General features: G+C 47.1%; 1 protein-coding gene across 1 annotated transcript in view; it reads left to right on the forward strand.

Annotated features, from left to right (window-relative positions):
* The window catches only part of ABCC4 (ATP binding cassette subfamily C member 4), a 248,047-nt gene that overhangs the window by 186,809 nt on the left and 46,712 nt on the right, over positions 1 to 14,526 (forward strand). The window contains exons 21-25 of the mRNA XM_059144719.1: positions 1,971 to 2,121; positions 7,593 to 7,712; positions 8,899 to 9,009; positions 9,956 to 10,056; positions 11,162 to 11,353. Coding sequence (XP_059000702.1) covers positions 1,971 to 2,121; positions 7,593 to 7,712; positions 8,899 to 9,009; positions 9,956 to 10,056; positions 11,162 to 11,353 — 675 coding nt within the window. The remainder of the gene's footprint in view (positions 1 to 1,970; positions 2,122 to 7,592; positions 7,713 to 8,898; positions 9,010 to 9,955; positions 10,057 to 11,161; positions 11,354 to 14,526) is intronic.

Here is a 14,526-nt window from a genome sequence, read left to right on the forward strand (position 1 = left end):
CATTGACCCTAATCCCTCTGCCATAACTTTTGACCCTGTGACCCGTTGATTCCATAGCTGGAAGCCTATGTCTCCCACTTCCCTTGCCCCATTTTGCCTATCTCCACCCGCTTTCCCCCTGGCAACCATCATTTCTCCGTATTTATGGGTCTGTTTCTGCTTTTTGTGTGCTTCCTTTTTAGAGTCCACATGTAAGCGGAATCATATAGGGTATGTTTCTGACATTATTTTGCTTAGCAGCATACCCTCTCCATTCATCCCTGTTGTCACAACTGGCAGACCTCATTCTGGTTTATTCATTCAGCTCCTGAGGGACACAGGCTGCGTCCCTATCTTGGCTCTTGGAAATAATACAGTGATAAATATAGTGAGGGCACATACCTTTTCAAATTAGTGTTTTCCTTTGCTTTGGGTAAATACCCAGTTCGTGGAGTTGCTGGGTCCCATGGTATTTCCAATTTTGAGGAACCTGTGTTCCGTTTTCCGTGGCGGCTACATCAGTTTGCGTTCCCACCTGTGATGTGTGAGCATTCCCTTTTCTTCACATCCTCACCAATATTTGTAATTTCCTGTGTTTTTGATACTAGCCATTCTGAGGGGGTAGAAGGTGGTATCTCATCATGGGTCTTGACTTGCATCTCCCCCATGATTAGTAATGTCAAGCACTTTTTCATGTGTCTGTTGGCGTGGATGATAAAACGTTAAAAACAAATTTTAAGACCTGTGTTTCCTTATTATCAAAACTCTTCATCAGATTTCTAAGAAATACCAAAGATGGGTTGCCTTGTATTCCTCTTCTTTCTTTATTAGGCATCTTGGTTGAACTCTGAGATTCCTTCAGTAAGGTCTTTAGAGGAAAAATGAAGGACAAATTAGGGGGCTCAAATAAGTCAAGACTGTATTCCCGAATAATAAAAAGTTGCATTATGTCGAGGGCTGGCTTAAATAGATCAGGACGGCTAATGATGTCGGCTCCCTGTCTCTGGTGACTCCGGCTTTGCAGTCTTGATCAAGTTGCTTTTCCTCACTCTGTGCTTCAGTCTCTGTCTGTAAAATGAGATAGTGCCAGTATTCCGTAGGGCTATTCTGAGGATTAAATAACTTAACACATGTGAAATACATAACGGGTAGCCCTGTACGCAGTGAACACTCAGTAAATGGTAATTGTGGATAGAAAACCAGGAAAGGGGAATCCCCACTTCCAAAGGTAGGGCAGATGGAGCCACACACGTGAGCACAGTCTAAGCACAGGGTGAGAACATTGCTGTGTTGTCACATGAAACTGAGGAAACCCTGCATGTCACCCATACTTTAATTAAAAATGCATTTGCATTTTCCTACTGGATTTGTAATGAGCCACTTCTTTATCCCCACACGTGTAGTTGAGTCTTAGGGGTTCCTCATCGGTGAGTCCCACTCACTGATTTCCCTGACGGTATCTACTGACTCATGATAGTTTGGGATTCAAGTCCTGCTTCTCTGAGTCTCCAACTTTCCATTTGTTAAATAGGGAAGATTGTAAGTCCACTCTCCTAGGCCTCCTGAGCATGTTAGGAGGACTCGTATCTAGAAAGTTCTTACCGTGTTTGGCACATCGCAAGTATGAGATAATATCCTCAGGACCACCTATAATATTCTGTTATTTTTTTTTTAAAGAATTTTATTTATTTATTTGACGGAGAGATCACAAGTAGTTGGAGAGGCAGGCAGAGGGGTGGGGGAAGCAGGCTCCCTGCTGAGCAGAGAGCCCGATGCGGGGCTCGATCCCAGGACCCTGAGATCATGACCTGAGCCGAAGGCAGCAGCTAAACCCACTGAGCCACCCAGGCGCCCCCTGTTATTTCTTTGATGGGAGAACATTCCCTTCTATTCCAACAGGTCTTTGAATCCTAACAAAACAACCCATTAAAGTCCGTGTTTGAAGTGAATTCTTCCTAAGAAGGCCTCTGTCTCTGTTTTCCCTGTTTCAGACATTTCTACAGGTTCTTGGTGTGGTGGGCGTGGCGGTGGCTGTCATTCCATGGATCGCAATTCCTCTGATCCCCCTTGGCATCCTTTTCTTTGTTCTTCGGCGGTATTTCTTAGAAACGTCGAGAGATGTCAAACGCCTGGAATCTACAAGTGAGTACAGAGGCTCTCAGGTTGGGATGGTGATACGGGCTCACTTCCTTTACGCCATAATTAAGGGGACCCCTAAAACCGTGCAGACTCTACCTTCCAGATTTTTCCCTCCAAGTTAGTATTAAATCATCGAACATGATGTCCACTGTGAGTCAGTGTGGCGCTTAGGGCCAGTGGAGCTGGTGGCCCACCAGGTGCAGCTTTGCAGGAACACCAGGAAGAGACAAGACAAGGATGTCTGTGCAATAAAGCTCCACTGATCTGTGAGCTCTGTGAGCAAGGATGTCTATGCAATAAAGCTCCACTGGTCTGTGAGCTCCGTGAAGATAGGGACCGTTTCTCTCTCGGTTACGATGTACTTCCAGACATGGAGCAGGCACTCGAGAAATGTTTTTAAAGAAATATTTCACGCTGGAACTAACACAGAGCGAAAATAGGGAATTTTTCTTCCCCTGAAGGTTCTAGAAATGACAAAGGGAAATATTAGGCAAAGGAGAAGGTGTCGTATGTCAGAAGTGATACATTTGAAAAATATATTACTATCGCAGACTCAAAAAATGGCAAAAAAGTTGCGGTTGTTAAATGCCTTGAAAAGATAAGCACTGTTATTTTTACATACTCTTTATTATCACTGGTATTTCCTGTCATGCCACACTGTTTGAAGTGTTCCCCCCTCTCCTTAGGCTGTACCTATAAATGGATCCTGAATATAATTCCCTTGGGAGGGCACAGGAGAGGGTTCTGCTCAGTATGCATTCATTTTGTTCTCTATTCAACTTCCTAGTTTTGGAATAATGGGAAAACACAGCTAATCACAGAGGATGAAGTAATTCAGAGCTTATCGCATTCATGCACAAACATATTTCACTATTTTTAAAAAAATCATAAGGAGAGTCGGTTGGTGTATTTACCAAAAAAGGGGTATAAAGTCCTAAATATGAAGAAGGAAGATGTTTGTATCGGAAAATTCAACTATGGATAGTTACTGCGTGTTAATACCAACTGATCTTTCTGAAAGTCAAGCTAAAAAGAGAAGCATTGAGTCTCATGGTTCTTGGATCCACCAAGTGGAAAAATACTAGTTCGTCAGCATAAAGTGGTTTTTTTGTTGTTGTTGTTATGATGTATGCGTGTTTATTTTTTAATAAATTTCGTTTTGCTTTAGAGCATGTGCAGGGCAGCAGAGGGGCAGAGAGAAAGACAGAATCCCAGGCAAGCTCCACACTGAGTGCGGAGCCTGACGTGGGGCTCAATCTCATGACCCTGAGACCATGACCTGTGCGGAATTCGAGTTGGATGCTTAATGGCCCTGGTTAATAATATCATAAGTATTTGCATAAAGGATAATGGGCATTGATTTCATAAAAGCTGTAGACAAATTTTTTAGTCCTCGGAGAACCAGCTAAGCTGTGAGGTGTGGTTTTGTAAGGGGTTTCCTTGGGGTGGTGAGGCAGTGTTGTCCAGATGTGCGGGCCAGCGGGCTGAGGCGATGCTACCGTGGCGATGCTACCGTGGCGGGACGTGGAAATGGCAGAAGGAATAAATAATGAGCTCCATGCAATCTTCCGTGTAAACAACAAGGTTCAGACATTTATGATTGGAGGCCACTCGTGACATGGAGTCTGTCAACATCAGACTTGTTCCGAAGGAGGTGTCGGGTTTATTCAGAGGGGGTGTCTGGAATAAGAAGGGGATCCCCTGAGCCTTTGTCAAGGAACAGTATAGGATTTGCCCAGAGCTTGATCTGGAGGTTTTGAGAACGTTAGCATGGACCCTGTAGGATATTTGGAAATAATGTGGACTATTCCCACACCCCCAACATTAAGGACATATATTCCTTCCTTCGCACACCCAGATGACCAAATGCTGGTGGCCATTTGATTAGAACCATTTGTTGTCATCTATCTGGGTTGCGGGTTGTGCCATAAATAACAATTCTTTTGTTTTCTCTAAGAGGTAAGTGATAGTATTTCTTGTGGCCACTGCTGGATCCACCAGCAAAAAGGAGGCTAAAAGGTGGATACCTGATTGCTATGGCTACCGGGCATAAATCTGCTTCCCCCGCGGGCTTTGAAAGGACTGCTGACATTCGCAGATGACTTTCAGATCGTGCTGCCTAGCTGCCTCTGAAACCTCAGGCCCAGAACTGAAACCAATTGAATGGTTCATTTGTAGCCGATCGTAATGGTTTCCCGTTTTTGCAAAAATGAGCCTGGTAGCCCTAGGCTACCTGCATAAAACCAGGACCCTGCTTGCTTGCGTCTTTCTAGCCAGCTCTCATCATTTGGCCATGCCTGAGTTAGGAAGCCGCATCCCAGTTCCATGTGTAAGGGTACTGTGATCGACCAGCAATGTCTGCTGTGGGCATCGCCAGGGAGGGCTAACCCTGTGTCCTAGGTTTCAGACCATAGCTGCCCGAGTCTGCTGCTGTTAGTTCTCATGCTGGATTTCCAGGGGCTTTGTTCAACCGAAGGTGCCTGGTAAGACCTACAGTAAAGGGTAGGCTACTGGATATGCACTAAGTACGATTCTTGGGGTTTTCTAAACTTGAACTACAAAGTCTGGAGAAAAATGCATTTAGTTATATGTTGGCATCTTGATTTAACCTGATTATTGTCCCTCTGAGACCCTGTGGCAGTTGAAGAAGAGCAGCTTCAGGAATGAGAGCTGGGTCCAACCCCCGCCTCTACCACTGGGGTTGGCCAATGTTCTTAATCCCTCTGCCTACTTTGTACTTTGCCCTCTGTCAAGGATATCATAGCACCTGCCCTCTGGGGCTCTCGTGAGGGTTGTTTGTGTTGATGGTTGTAAAGTGCTTCTTGGCCATGTGGAAAGGTGCTAGAACCTTGAACGTGAGGAAATTAAGAACAGCCAGCAGACTTCACCCAACCTAGATGATAACCTACAGCCAGGCTGGAGGCCAGGTCCTCGAGGCAGCTCCCTGCCCTCTCCCTCCTGGGGAGGGTTTGCAGTCCTTGTAGGGTGTGTCCCAGAGAGTCCTCAGGGTCATGGGACACGCAGTCATCAGTTTCGTGAAAGGCCGGGTTGCATTTGTCTAACGCCACAGGTGTCGTAGAACTCTACTTCAGGATTGCCGGCTCAGTCGCTGTGGGGAGACAGGTGTTCTGTTGGGCAAGGGAATGTACCAGAGCCTTAGCACTCTCCCTCTGTGGAGCTGGTTAATTTTCATTGAAAACTCTCCAGTTCACTCAACCTGGCATCCCACTCTGTCCTAAGTGGGGTGTGAAAGAAACAGGATCGCTGTTCCCGGGTAGAGAACCCTGCTGTACCACTTGTAACTCTTGGTTCTAAGGTAAAGTTGGTGCTGTGGTCTCTGGGTTCCCTGGTGTTCAAGGCTGGGATGGCCCCTGATTTCTGAAGTCGACCCTGACCTGAAACCTTTCCAGAGAAAAATCAACCACAGCCTCTATCTCCTGATGAGGGAGGCCAGTGGGGATGGCCGGTGGGGAAGCATTTCGTTCAAGGACTCTGCCTGAGAGAAAGGCCACATCTCCCTCCTTCTCACAAATGTCTGTGCTAAAACTGTGTATGTCCCAGCATTTGTTCAGGAAATGAGGACATGGTTCTAGTGAGTTCTCTGTGCTTTCTGGAGCTGGACTTTTGGTACTTTTCTTGGTAGGCCCGGAGCTCTCCTGAGCGCCCTATTTCCTCACTTTGTTCTGGGGATTTGCTAGGGAGTGCCAGAAAAGGCCTGTTCGGAATTCCCAGCCTTTCTTACTTAAAACATGGACTTGGCCCCTTATGTTCATATGACTGTCTTAAAAGTACAGATTTAATGGAAGTTAAAATACTGGAAGGCCAAAGGTTCCTTGGTATAAGGAAGAGAGAGAGTGGTGTGGATCCTAGATCAGAAACCTACAACAGGATGGTCCAAACCACCGCTGAGTTCACTTAAGGCTCTTTTGCCTAAAGTAGATACAAGGGGAGATGTTAGCTCATGCCTTGGTTCAGAGAAGGTTTTTTTCCTTAAAACAGCATCCCAGGCAAGGGCCCTTATCTGTCACTATCCCAGTCAGCAAAGAGGTCCACAGCCCAGCACGTCCCATCTTCTCTAAACCACAGTGTCTCACGGAGAACCTGCTCTTTCCTTGCTTGAGGAGCCTTGGTCACCGAGCTGTCAGAGGAGGTCCTGCGTCTGTACCCAGCACCCTCCCCCCACCCCCCGCCCATACCTGCAGTGCCACGTGCACAGAGGTGTTGACTGAGCTCACACAGAGACACCTCCGGATGCCATGCTCAGCAGTCAGGCTCCAAAATAAGTTTGCGTTTTCCCCTCGGTTGTTTCTCCCCATCATTTCATAAAACCTCTGCAGCCTCCCATGAGATAAGTGATCTTTGATTGGCCTGGGATTTTACTAAGGCTCTCCTCTAGGATGTGCACAGGTAACGAAGTGGTAAGTGAGTGTTACCTGCCGATAAAGCGCAAGGTGTTACTCGTCCCAGAGAGAGGCCCCAGGCTCGCAGCCCTGCCCCTGACAATAGCTAGTCATGGCCTCATTCCTGGTGCCCACCAGCCTGCAGCCCACGTCTTCCCTGAGAGGCAGGGACCAGACCTGGTGTCCACATACAGTGCTCCTAAAGAGGGTGGCAGGGCAATGAACGACTGGTCAGATGACATCAGGCCTCAAACCCACATGAAATTATTCAGAAGAGAGTGGCCACTAAGGCCACGGTCAGGTTCTGAAAGAGTGATCAATGTTAGTGTCCCATGGCGACCTCTGAACACCAGGTGTCCATCAGGGCAGATGCCTCCAACCAAAGTCAAGACTCTTCATAGGTGCCATGGCCGCCCAGGCCCTGCAGGCACAAGGGCAGTACAATACCCAGGTTCTCTGTTATTCCAGAAAGAGACTCTTGGCACAGGAGCAGACACAGAGAGATACCCGGGAATGCAGGGAGAATGGCCGCCTGACCAGTCCCTGCACACATCCCTCACCTGTCACAGTTTCAGGGATGTGCTGACTTATCCTGGCCCTTCGTTAATAGTCCAGTAGTGGACATGGGCGCACAGACAGGCGTTCATAATTCGGTGTGGTGAGTACTGTAGCAGAATTAAATGTAAGAACGTTGGTGACTCAAAAATTACTAGACAGAATTTCCCCCAGAGGGCTGTTAGGGAAGTGTTATGGGGAGGGGCCGGGTGTGAGGCAGACCTTGACAAATGAGTTAGCAAAGAAGGAATTCGGTTATTCAGATCTAGCAAGGACTTGAATTTGGTCAAAGATCGGTTCAAAGCGAAACTTGCTTTTCAGGCCTTTAATGCAATGGTGTGACCAGGAGTTTGAGGGTTGACATGTTTGTTCGTCTCCAGGAGGCGTCACCGTCCAGTCTTCCCCAGGCAGCCGTCATGGCAGAGCTCTGGGTTTGGGGGTTCAGGTAGCCACAGAGCACGGGAAGCAGCCGGTTTCGCCACATCCGGCCTCACCGACTGTCTGTCTCTGCCTCCCCAGCACGGAGTCCGGTGTTCTCCCACTTGTCGTCCTCTCTCCAGGGACTCTGGACCATCCGGGCGTATAAAGCTGAGGAGAGGTTCCAGGAACTGTTCGATGCTCACCAGGATTTGCATTCAGGTCTGTAAGTTACTGGAAATGGTTTCAGAGAATGGGATAGGCTCCCTCTCTTGTCCTTGGTGGTCAGTTCCTCTCTCTCAGTCTCCCCCTGGTCCAGACCCTCACCCTTCCTCAGCATGTCTTCGTCCCCTCCTCTAGGCCACGATTCCTCAGAATCTCCTGTGTGTGTCCCCATTCTGCTGGGACACCACAGCTTCCCCTCACCCCACCCCCCACCCTCTGAGGGCCTTGCATTGTCTTTCCACGCCCTGTGGCTTTCTGTCCTTTTAGGGCAGGGGTCAGTCAATTATTTTGTAAAGACCTGGATAGTAAATGTTTTCAACTTTTTGTACTTCATTGTCTATTATAGCTCTTCAACATCACTATTGTAACAGGAACATAGGCAAAGAAAGTCCTTAAGCAAATGGCTATGGCTGTGTTTAAATAAAACTTTATTTACAACAATAGGTTGTGGGCCATTCTTGGCCCATAGACTGTAGTTTGCCAGTTCTTATTTTCAGAGCCTGCGGGGTGACAGGATTTGCTGAGGAAATCAGTTTCCTGATGATCAGATTTGCTACCACTTGATATGTATTATTTTGCATCTGTGAGGTTTTTTGCTATTAAAAATTTCAGAGTTTCCTCTAAGTTTATAAAATCCTGGCCCATCTTTCCAATCTTTATTGTATTTTGAAGATAAGATGGCATTTTGAAGGCTGCAAGTAGTTACTTTTATTAAAGTGATCCCTGAGATACCAGATCCTAAGGAATAAACACTGTGTGCAGAGCCCTCTAGTAAGTATGGAAGGTGCTGGAAACAAAGTGGGAGCTGTGCTCTCTGCTACCAGAGAACCAGGAACAGTAAACCAGGTATGAGGACAAGCTTCACGCTGAGTTCTGGTGCTGTGACAAACGTACTGATGAGCCCATTTATCCATGTATTTTTTATTAATCCTGTTTCTGTTTGTAATCTCTGGGTTGAGTTTTTCAGTGCATTGCTTCCCACAAAGCCACTGGACCATACATCGTCTTGTGTCAGAATTTAGCTTTCTGGAACCTTCTGGTTCCTCACGTGTGGAACTTTGCTGTCCGTGTTGTATAAAAATCTCCTGGAGCTCACCCTTGCAAAATGCTCTCCCTCATTCAGAGCAGTGAATCTGTTTTTTTCTCCTTCTTCCTTTCACTTATGATGCTTCTCCAAACCCAGAGGCATGGTTCTTGTTCCTGACAACGTCCCGATGGTTCGCGGTGCGTCTGGATGCCATCTGCGCCATCTTTGTCATTATTGTTGCCTTCGGGTCCTTGATTCTGGCAACGAGTGAGTACAGATGTGAAGAACTATTTGTGGTATGACTACAATTTATAGCTGCGTTTACAGTTATTAAATTAAATTCTTGCCACCTTGTCCAATGCCATTACTGTTTAGTTCTAATGAATCGCATAGAAGCCTTTGCTGCGTGTCGGGTCGGGTGTAATCCAGCAGCATGGTCCACGCAGAGTGGTCATTTGGATCCCGATGAGGTCCTTCTGTCTTCAAACAGGTTGAGGACTGTGCCGGTGTAGTAGCTAATTTTCTGTACATTTCTGGTGTGGCGTCTGGTTGCTGTGAGGGGAGAACCAAGTTTTCTCTTAGGCATTTTGTCTACTTAGGGCTTTAAGTTTTCACGTTAGGGTTATTCGGCTCTCTTGGTCACCCCTGCCTGGTACTCTAGGTTGAGAAAGATCCTAAGCAGGAAAGAACGCTCTCCTCCTGCCAGGTGGGTACCCGAAGAGCAGGTGTTGGCGTGTGTGGCACACATTCACTATCCCTAACAATTCCACAGTAACAACGCTGACTCACAATACTTAATAATGGGACAGGGAACGTAATGGCTTGGATTTAAACGCCTTGGCTCTTAGAACCCAGTGCCTTATTTTTAGTGGTTTCCAACTGCGGTTGCATTGGCTGTAGAAAGTGAAATTTGGTACCAGGATTCTTGAAACCGTCATGCTGGGGGTCTCAATAATGCCGCTGTTTCTCACCGCTGGCATACAGTCAAGAGTGTGTCAATCTTGTTGGGATTAATAAGCTCATTTAATAGCCTTTCTTAATTAATTGTGACTTTTCTATTTTACTGTAGTCTCAGTCATCAGATAGTAAAAGTAGAACTGTTGCTATCATGATAGACAAAGTACTTAAACATGATAGAGGAATCTTGTTGGTGAGCTGACAGAAGGACCTGTGCGGAACTAATTTTATTCCCGCTTTTTTTTTCCTCTTTCAGCTGTAGATGCTGGGCAGGTTGGCCTGGCATTGTCCTACGCCCTCACCCTCATGGGGATGTTCCAGTGGTGCGTCCGGCAGAGCGCCGAAGTGGAGAATATGGTAATGTTTATCTGAACGTTCTGAGCCTTTTCAAGTCTCCCCGCCATTCAATGGCATAAAAGCGCTTCTTATGTAAAATATTAAAACTGTTATTTTTACATCGTAGCTAACCAAGTTTTTTAGATCCCTCTTCCATCTGTTTAAGGTTAACGTAAAATAAAATATATACATCTTTTTCTCAGTCTTCTGTGTGCTATGTCAGCAGGTTTTACATCCGCCGCAAACTCTCTTCAAATGTAATAAATGTCTCTCTCTCTGTGGGAGGGGGTTTCTGAAACCCTGGAGAGGATAGAAGCTAATGTCTTAGAGGCCTGTTTATTTTTGTTTTGTAATGGGTAATTCCTTATTCCTGATAAAAGAAGAATTCAGTGTTTTGAGGTTGTTTGTTTAATTAAATCTGTCTCCCCTTGCGCGCCCCCTCCCCCACTTTAGCATTTATTCTTGTACGTGTTGTGCACCTGAATTTGCTGGTGTCCCTTTTTTTCTGGTAGAATAAGCTCCTTCTTGGAGTGCGCTAGTCAAAGGTGTCAGGATGGTTGGTTAGGAGGCCTCAGTCAGTAAATAAATTATCTCCTCCTTGGGTATTAGCGCCTTCTCATCAAGAGAAAAACAATGAACAAGAAATCTTTCCCGTGTGCTCTTCTGAGAGAGGAGAAAGTGACTCATCATTAAAATGAGACTGGATGACTTAGCCAGTTCAGCCCCCAACACAGGTGGCTGTTCTGTGGCCAGATTCCGGATCGTTGGCCACAAGTATCCCTTTCTTTGATAAAATCCTTGTACTTTTTGTTCAGAAAAAACAAAATTTAAAAAAAAAGTGGAAAAATAAAATCTCCAGCATCCTCTAAGAATCTCTAATTCTGTAGTTCTTTTAGTTTTAAAGTAGTGCTGAAGGAAGTAGACCTCAGAGAAAGTGTTATGAGACGGTGCACAGGTTTGTAAGTCATCAAAGTTTCCTCATCAGACTCGTCCTCCTGTCCTTTGGGAATATCGAGACCTGAGATGTCCCTAGCCAGCTAGTGTAAAAGATCAACAGTTCATTTGTAATCTCTGGACACTTGTGAGAGCTCCGTTCCTAAGCCATGTGGTGTCCTTTGTCTTTTAGATGATTTCAGTGGAAAGGGTGATGGAGTATACAGACCTTGAGAAAGAAGCCCCTTGGGAGTACCAGAACCGCCCTCCGCCCAACTGGCCCCAAGACGGCACGATCGTTTTTGACAACGTTAGCTTCTCCTACAGTTTAGATGGGCCTCTGGTTCTGAAGCACCTGACAGCACTCATTAAATCAAAGGAAAAGGTTTGTTTAAACCATCTTGCCTCTTTAAGATTTCCACAGAAGCTTTAACACCGCATCTGCTTGTTGGCTTCTTGGTGACCATGTCGGGGGGAGGGGGGGAGGGGGCACCTAGTGCCTCTGTGGCTATAATTTCGGTTGAGCGAGCCTATTGGGGAGTCCTGGAAATGAGCCATGGAATGGGGATACCAGACTGTTCTCGTATCGTGAGCTCCCTTATGGCGCTTGGTGGGCTGACCCCGGACACTAATTATTCATACCTGAGACCTGGTAGTCGACCCTCGCTCCTCATCACTAACCTTTCAATCTCTATCTCCTACCTATCCTTACTTCTTAGGATTTCTCAAATCCCTCTCTTCCTCCACCATGGCAGCCTCTATTACAGCCCCCCCGTCCCTGGCCCTTTCCAGAGACTTGCCCTTCCGTAACCCGTATTCCCCTGTCTCCCACCTGTGGACTGCTTCTTTCGGAAACACAGATCTGATCCTTACGGGGCCTCCTGATAGCTCCCAGGCTGGGCACACGGAGGGCGGAACCATAGTGAGGCCCCAGGTTCACTTGAGCTGGAGCTGCACGGCCGGCTTCAGCCACCAGAGAAGAGGTTGGAATCTGTGACCCAGTCAGGGCTTGAGCCAGAGCCCCCAGCGGGAGGCAGAAAAGGGCCCAAAGTTGGTGAAAGGAAACCCAAGGGAGCAGGGGCTGATTCACGCAGGAGAGGTTTGTGACCTGCACTTGCTGGTGTTTCTGTCCAGCAGCGGTGGGACCCGGGTCCCTCGACCCACACCAGGGCAGGCCCTTTGAAGAATCTGTGGAACCAGGATAGACGAGACTTGAGGAAGCTTTTTCCCCACCTACCTATCCAGCCTCAATTCCTTAAATTCTTTTTAAAATTTATTTCAGAGAGAGAGAGAGAGAGAACTAGCCGGGGCAGGGGGTGGACAGGCAGAGGGGGAGAGCCTGATGCGGGGCTCGAGCCCAGGACCCTGAGATCATGACTTGAGCCGAAGGCAGATGCTTACCTGACTGAGTCACCCAGGCGCCCTCCAGCCGTAATTCCTAGCATGCCAAACCCCCACACCCCCACATGGGTATTTCTTTTGTAGCTTCTCCAAAGCCTCCTGCTCTCCCTGTCCCCAGGATGCGTACATTGTCCCTCCCCCTCAAGAGACCCTGCCCTTCTGTGGTCTGGCTAGTGAAAGCTGGCTCATTTCCAGTCAGCTCTGATGCATCTGCCTCTGTGAGACCCTTAATTCTCCCACAGCATCTTACATATTTTTAAACAACCACATCTACCGTACGCCTTTGTTTATGGCGGCATTACGAACGCCAAAAATGGAAGCAGCCCAAGCGGTTCATCAGTGTAGGAATGGAAAAGCAGATGTAGTACATCCCTACCATGGAATATTATCCAGCCTTAGGAGGAGGCGACTGCCTTCTCGAGGACCCGTGGAAGGTCCTCGAGGACGTTACGCTCAATGAAATAAGCTTGAGGACAAAGCAGGACAAATACTGTCCAATCCCACTTACACGAGGTTCCTGACCTGCTCAGATCCAGTAGAGACCAACAGTAGGATGGCGATCGCCAGGGGCCGGGGGAGAGGTGAAGGCGGAGTTGGTATTTAATGGGCACCGAGTTTGAGTCTCGAAGGACGAGAAGCATCTTGGGGAGTGTTGGCACTACACCGTGAGTGTACTTAACACCACTGAACCACACCCCCGAGGTGTTGGGACACCTGGGTTGGGACATTTTTTGTTTCGTGCATTTTACCGCAATTAAAAAAAGAATTAAAAATGAAAATGAGAAAGTAAAAGGTAGCACTCGCAGCAAGCTTTGTGGTTTGGGCTCTGGATCTCACGGCACCCAGAGGCTGCTGCTTTTTGTCTTTGGTCCCCCAAAAGTGACGTGCTGGGCACGTGGTGGGTGCTGACGGTCTGCCAGCAGGGGTGGTGAGTGGGTAATACACGGGGGACACCAGCCCGTCACAAAAACATACATGCATTCCAGACAGCTCTCGGAAACAGCCCATTTCCCAGATGCATTAAATATTTAGAGACCTGCCGGCTCTTTCTCCCAGACCCATTTAGGGGACTGTGGCTGTAACGTAATGATGATACCCTTGTGATATGAAAGAATAAATGTTCAACTTACTACTCAAATGATACCCAGAGAGCAGCTTTAGTGCGTCGCGTGACAGATGCTAGCTGCTCATGATTTCCAGCCCCATGTGCAGACCCGGAGGGCAGTGAGGGCGGCCGGGTCCCGAGACAGTTCTCCGTAGCTGGTTTTGTCCCTCCGAGTGCACTCAGGGGTGCTTGCTTCCTCGCAGACCGTGTGTCCATCAGGATGCCCATGCTAGACAGAATTCTGTTAATTTGCACACATCTTAAATTTCCCTCGAAGCCATACATGGAATCACCCGAGAACTGTGGTACAACTTAGAAATGTAACAGGTGTGTACTTTTCCATCGTAAATGCTCCCCTCCCCTGAATTGTAGGATTATCTGAGATTATACAGTGTCGGGGGCATTGAGTTTGGAGACAGTTGTAATAACAATGGTATCGTTTGGTTTGTGTCTTGGCCTATGGACAGTGTCCCCTTCCGCTTGGTTTAAGTAATTAGCGACTATATCCAGGCCGCGGAATCATGAAGTGACGTCACTACTGGTTTTACCTCCTCTCCACCCAGCCCCAGCCCTGTTATTCCGGGACATCACCGTTCCCGTCCTCTGGTGTATTTGGCTGGGACAGACGATTGCAGGGTCGGCAGAGTGGGAATGGGCCAATACAGGAGAGATGGGGCTTTATTCTCTTCCAGCATTTTCCTCTGCTGTCCAGATTCCTCGAAGTGATAGTAAACAGGAAAACGTAATAAGTACTAAGCAGGTTTCTAATTCATGGAAGAAATAATAAGTAAAAATAAAGAACCAAAATGAGGTAAACAGCACCCTAGGCTTCCTGGTTAGATTCTAACCACTGGCTGCATTTTTCATTTAGATGATTTTGTGGTTGATTTGATCATTTTAAAGAGTACTGGGCCATTTTAAAGCATTTTCCAGCTCTAGAGGTAGATTGATTTTGGTTTGTTATTTTTTTTCTTGCTCAGAGCTATTACTTGGATAATACATTTTTACAGATGTGTACCAGACCTTGCTATAATGTGCAAAAGTATTAGTTT

Source organism: Mustela lutreola, chromosome 13, assembly GCF_030435805.1.
Source record: "Mustela lutreola isolate mMusLut2 chromosome 13, mMusLut2.pri, whole genome shotgun sequence".
NCBI lineage: Eukaryota > Metazoa > Chordata > Mammalia > Carnivora > Mustelidae > Mustela > Mustela lutreola.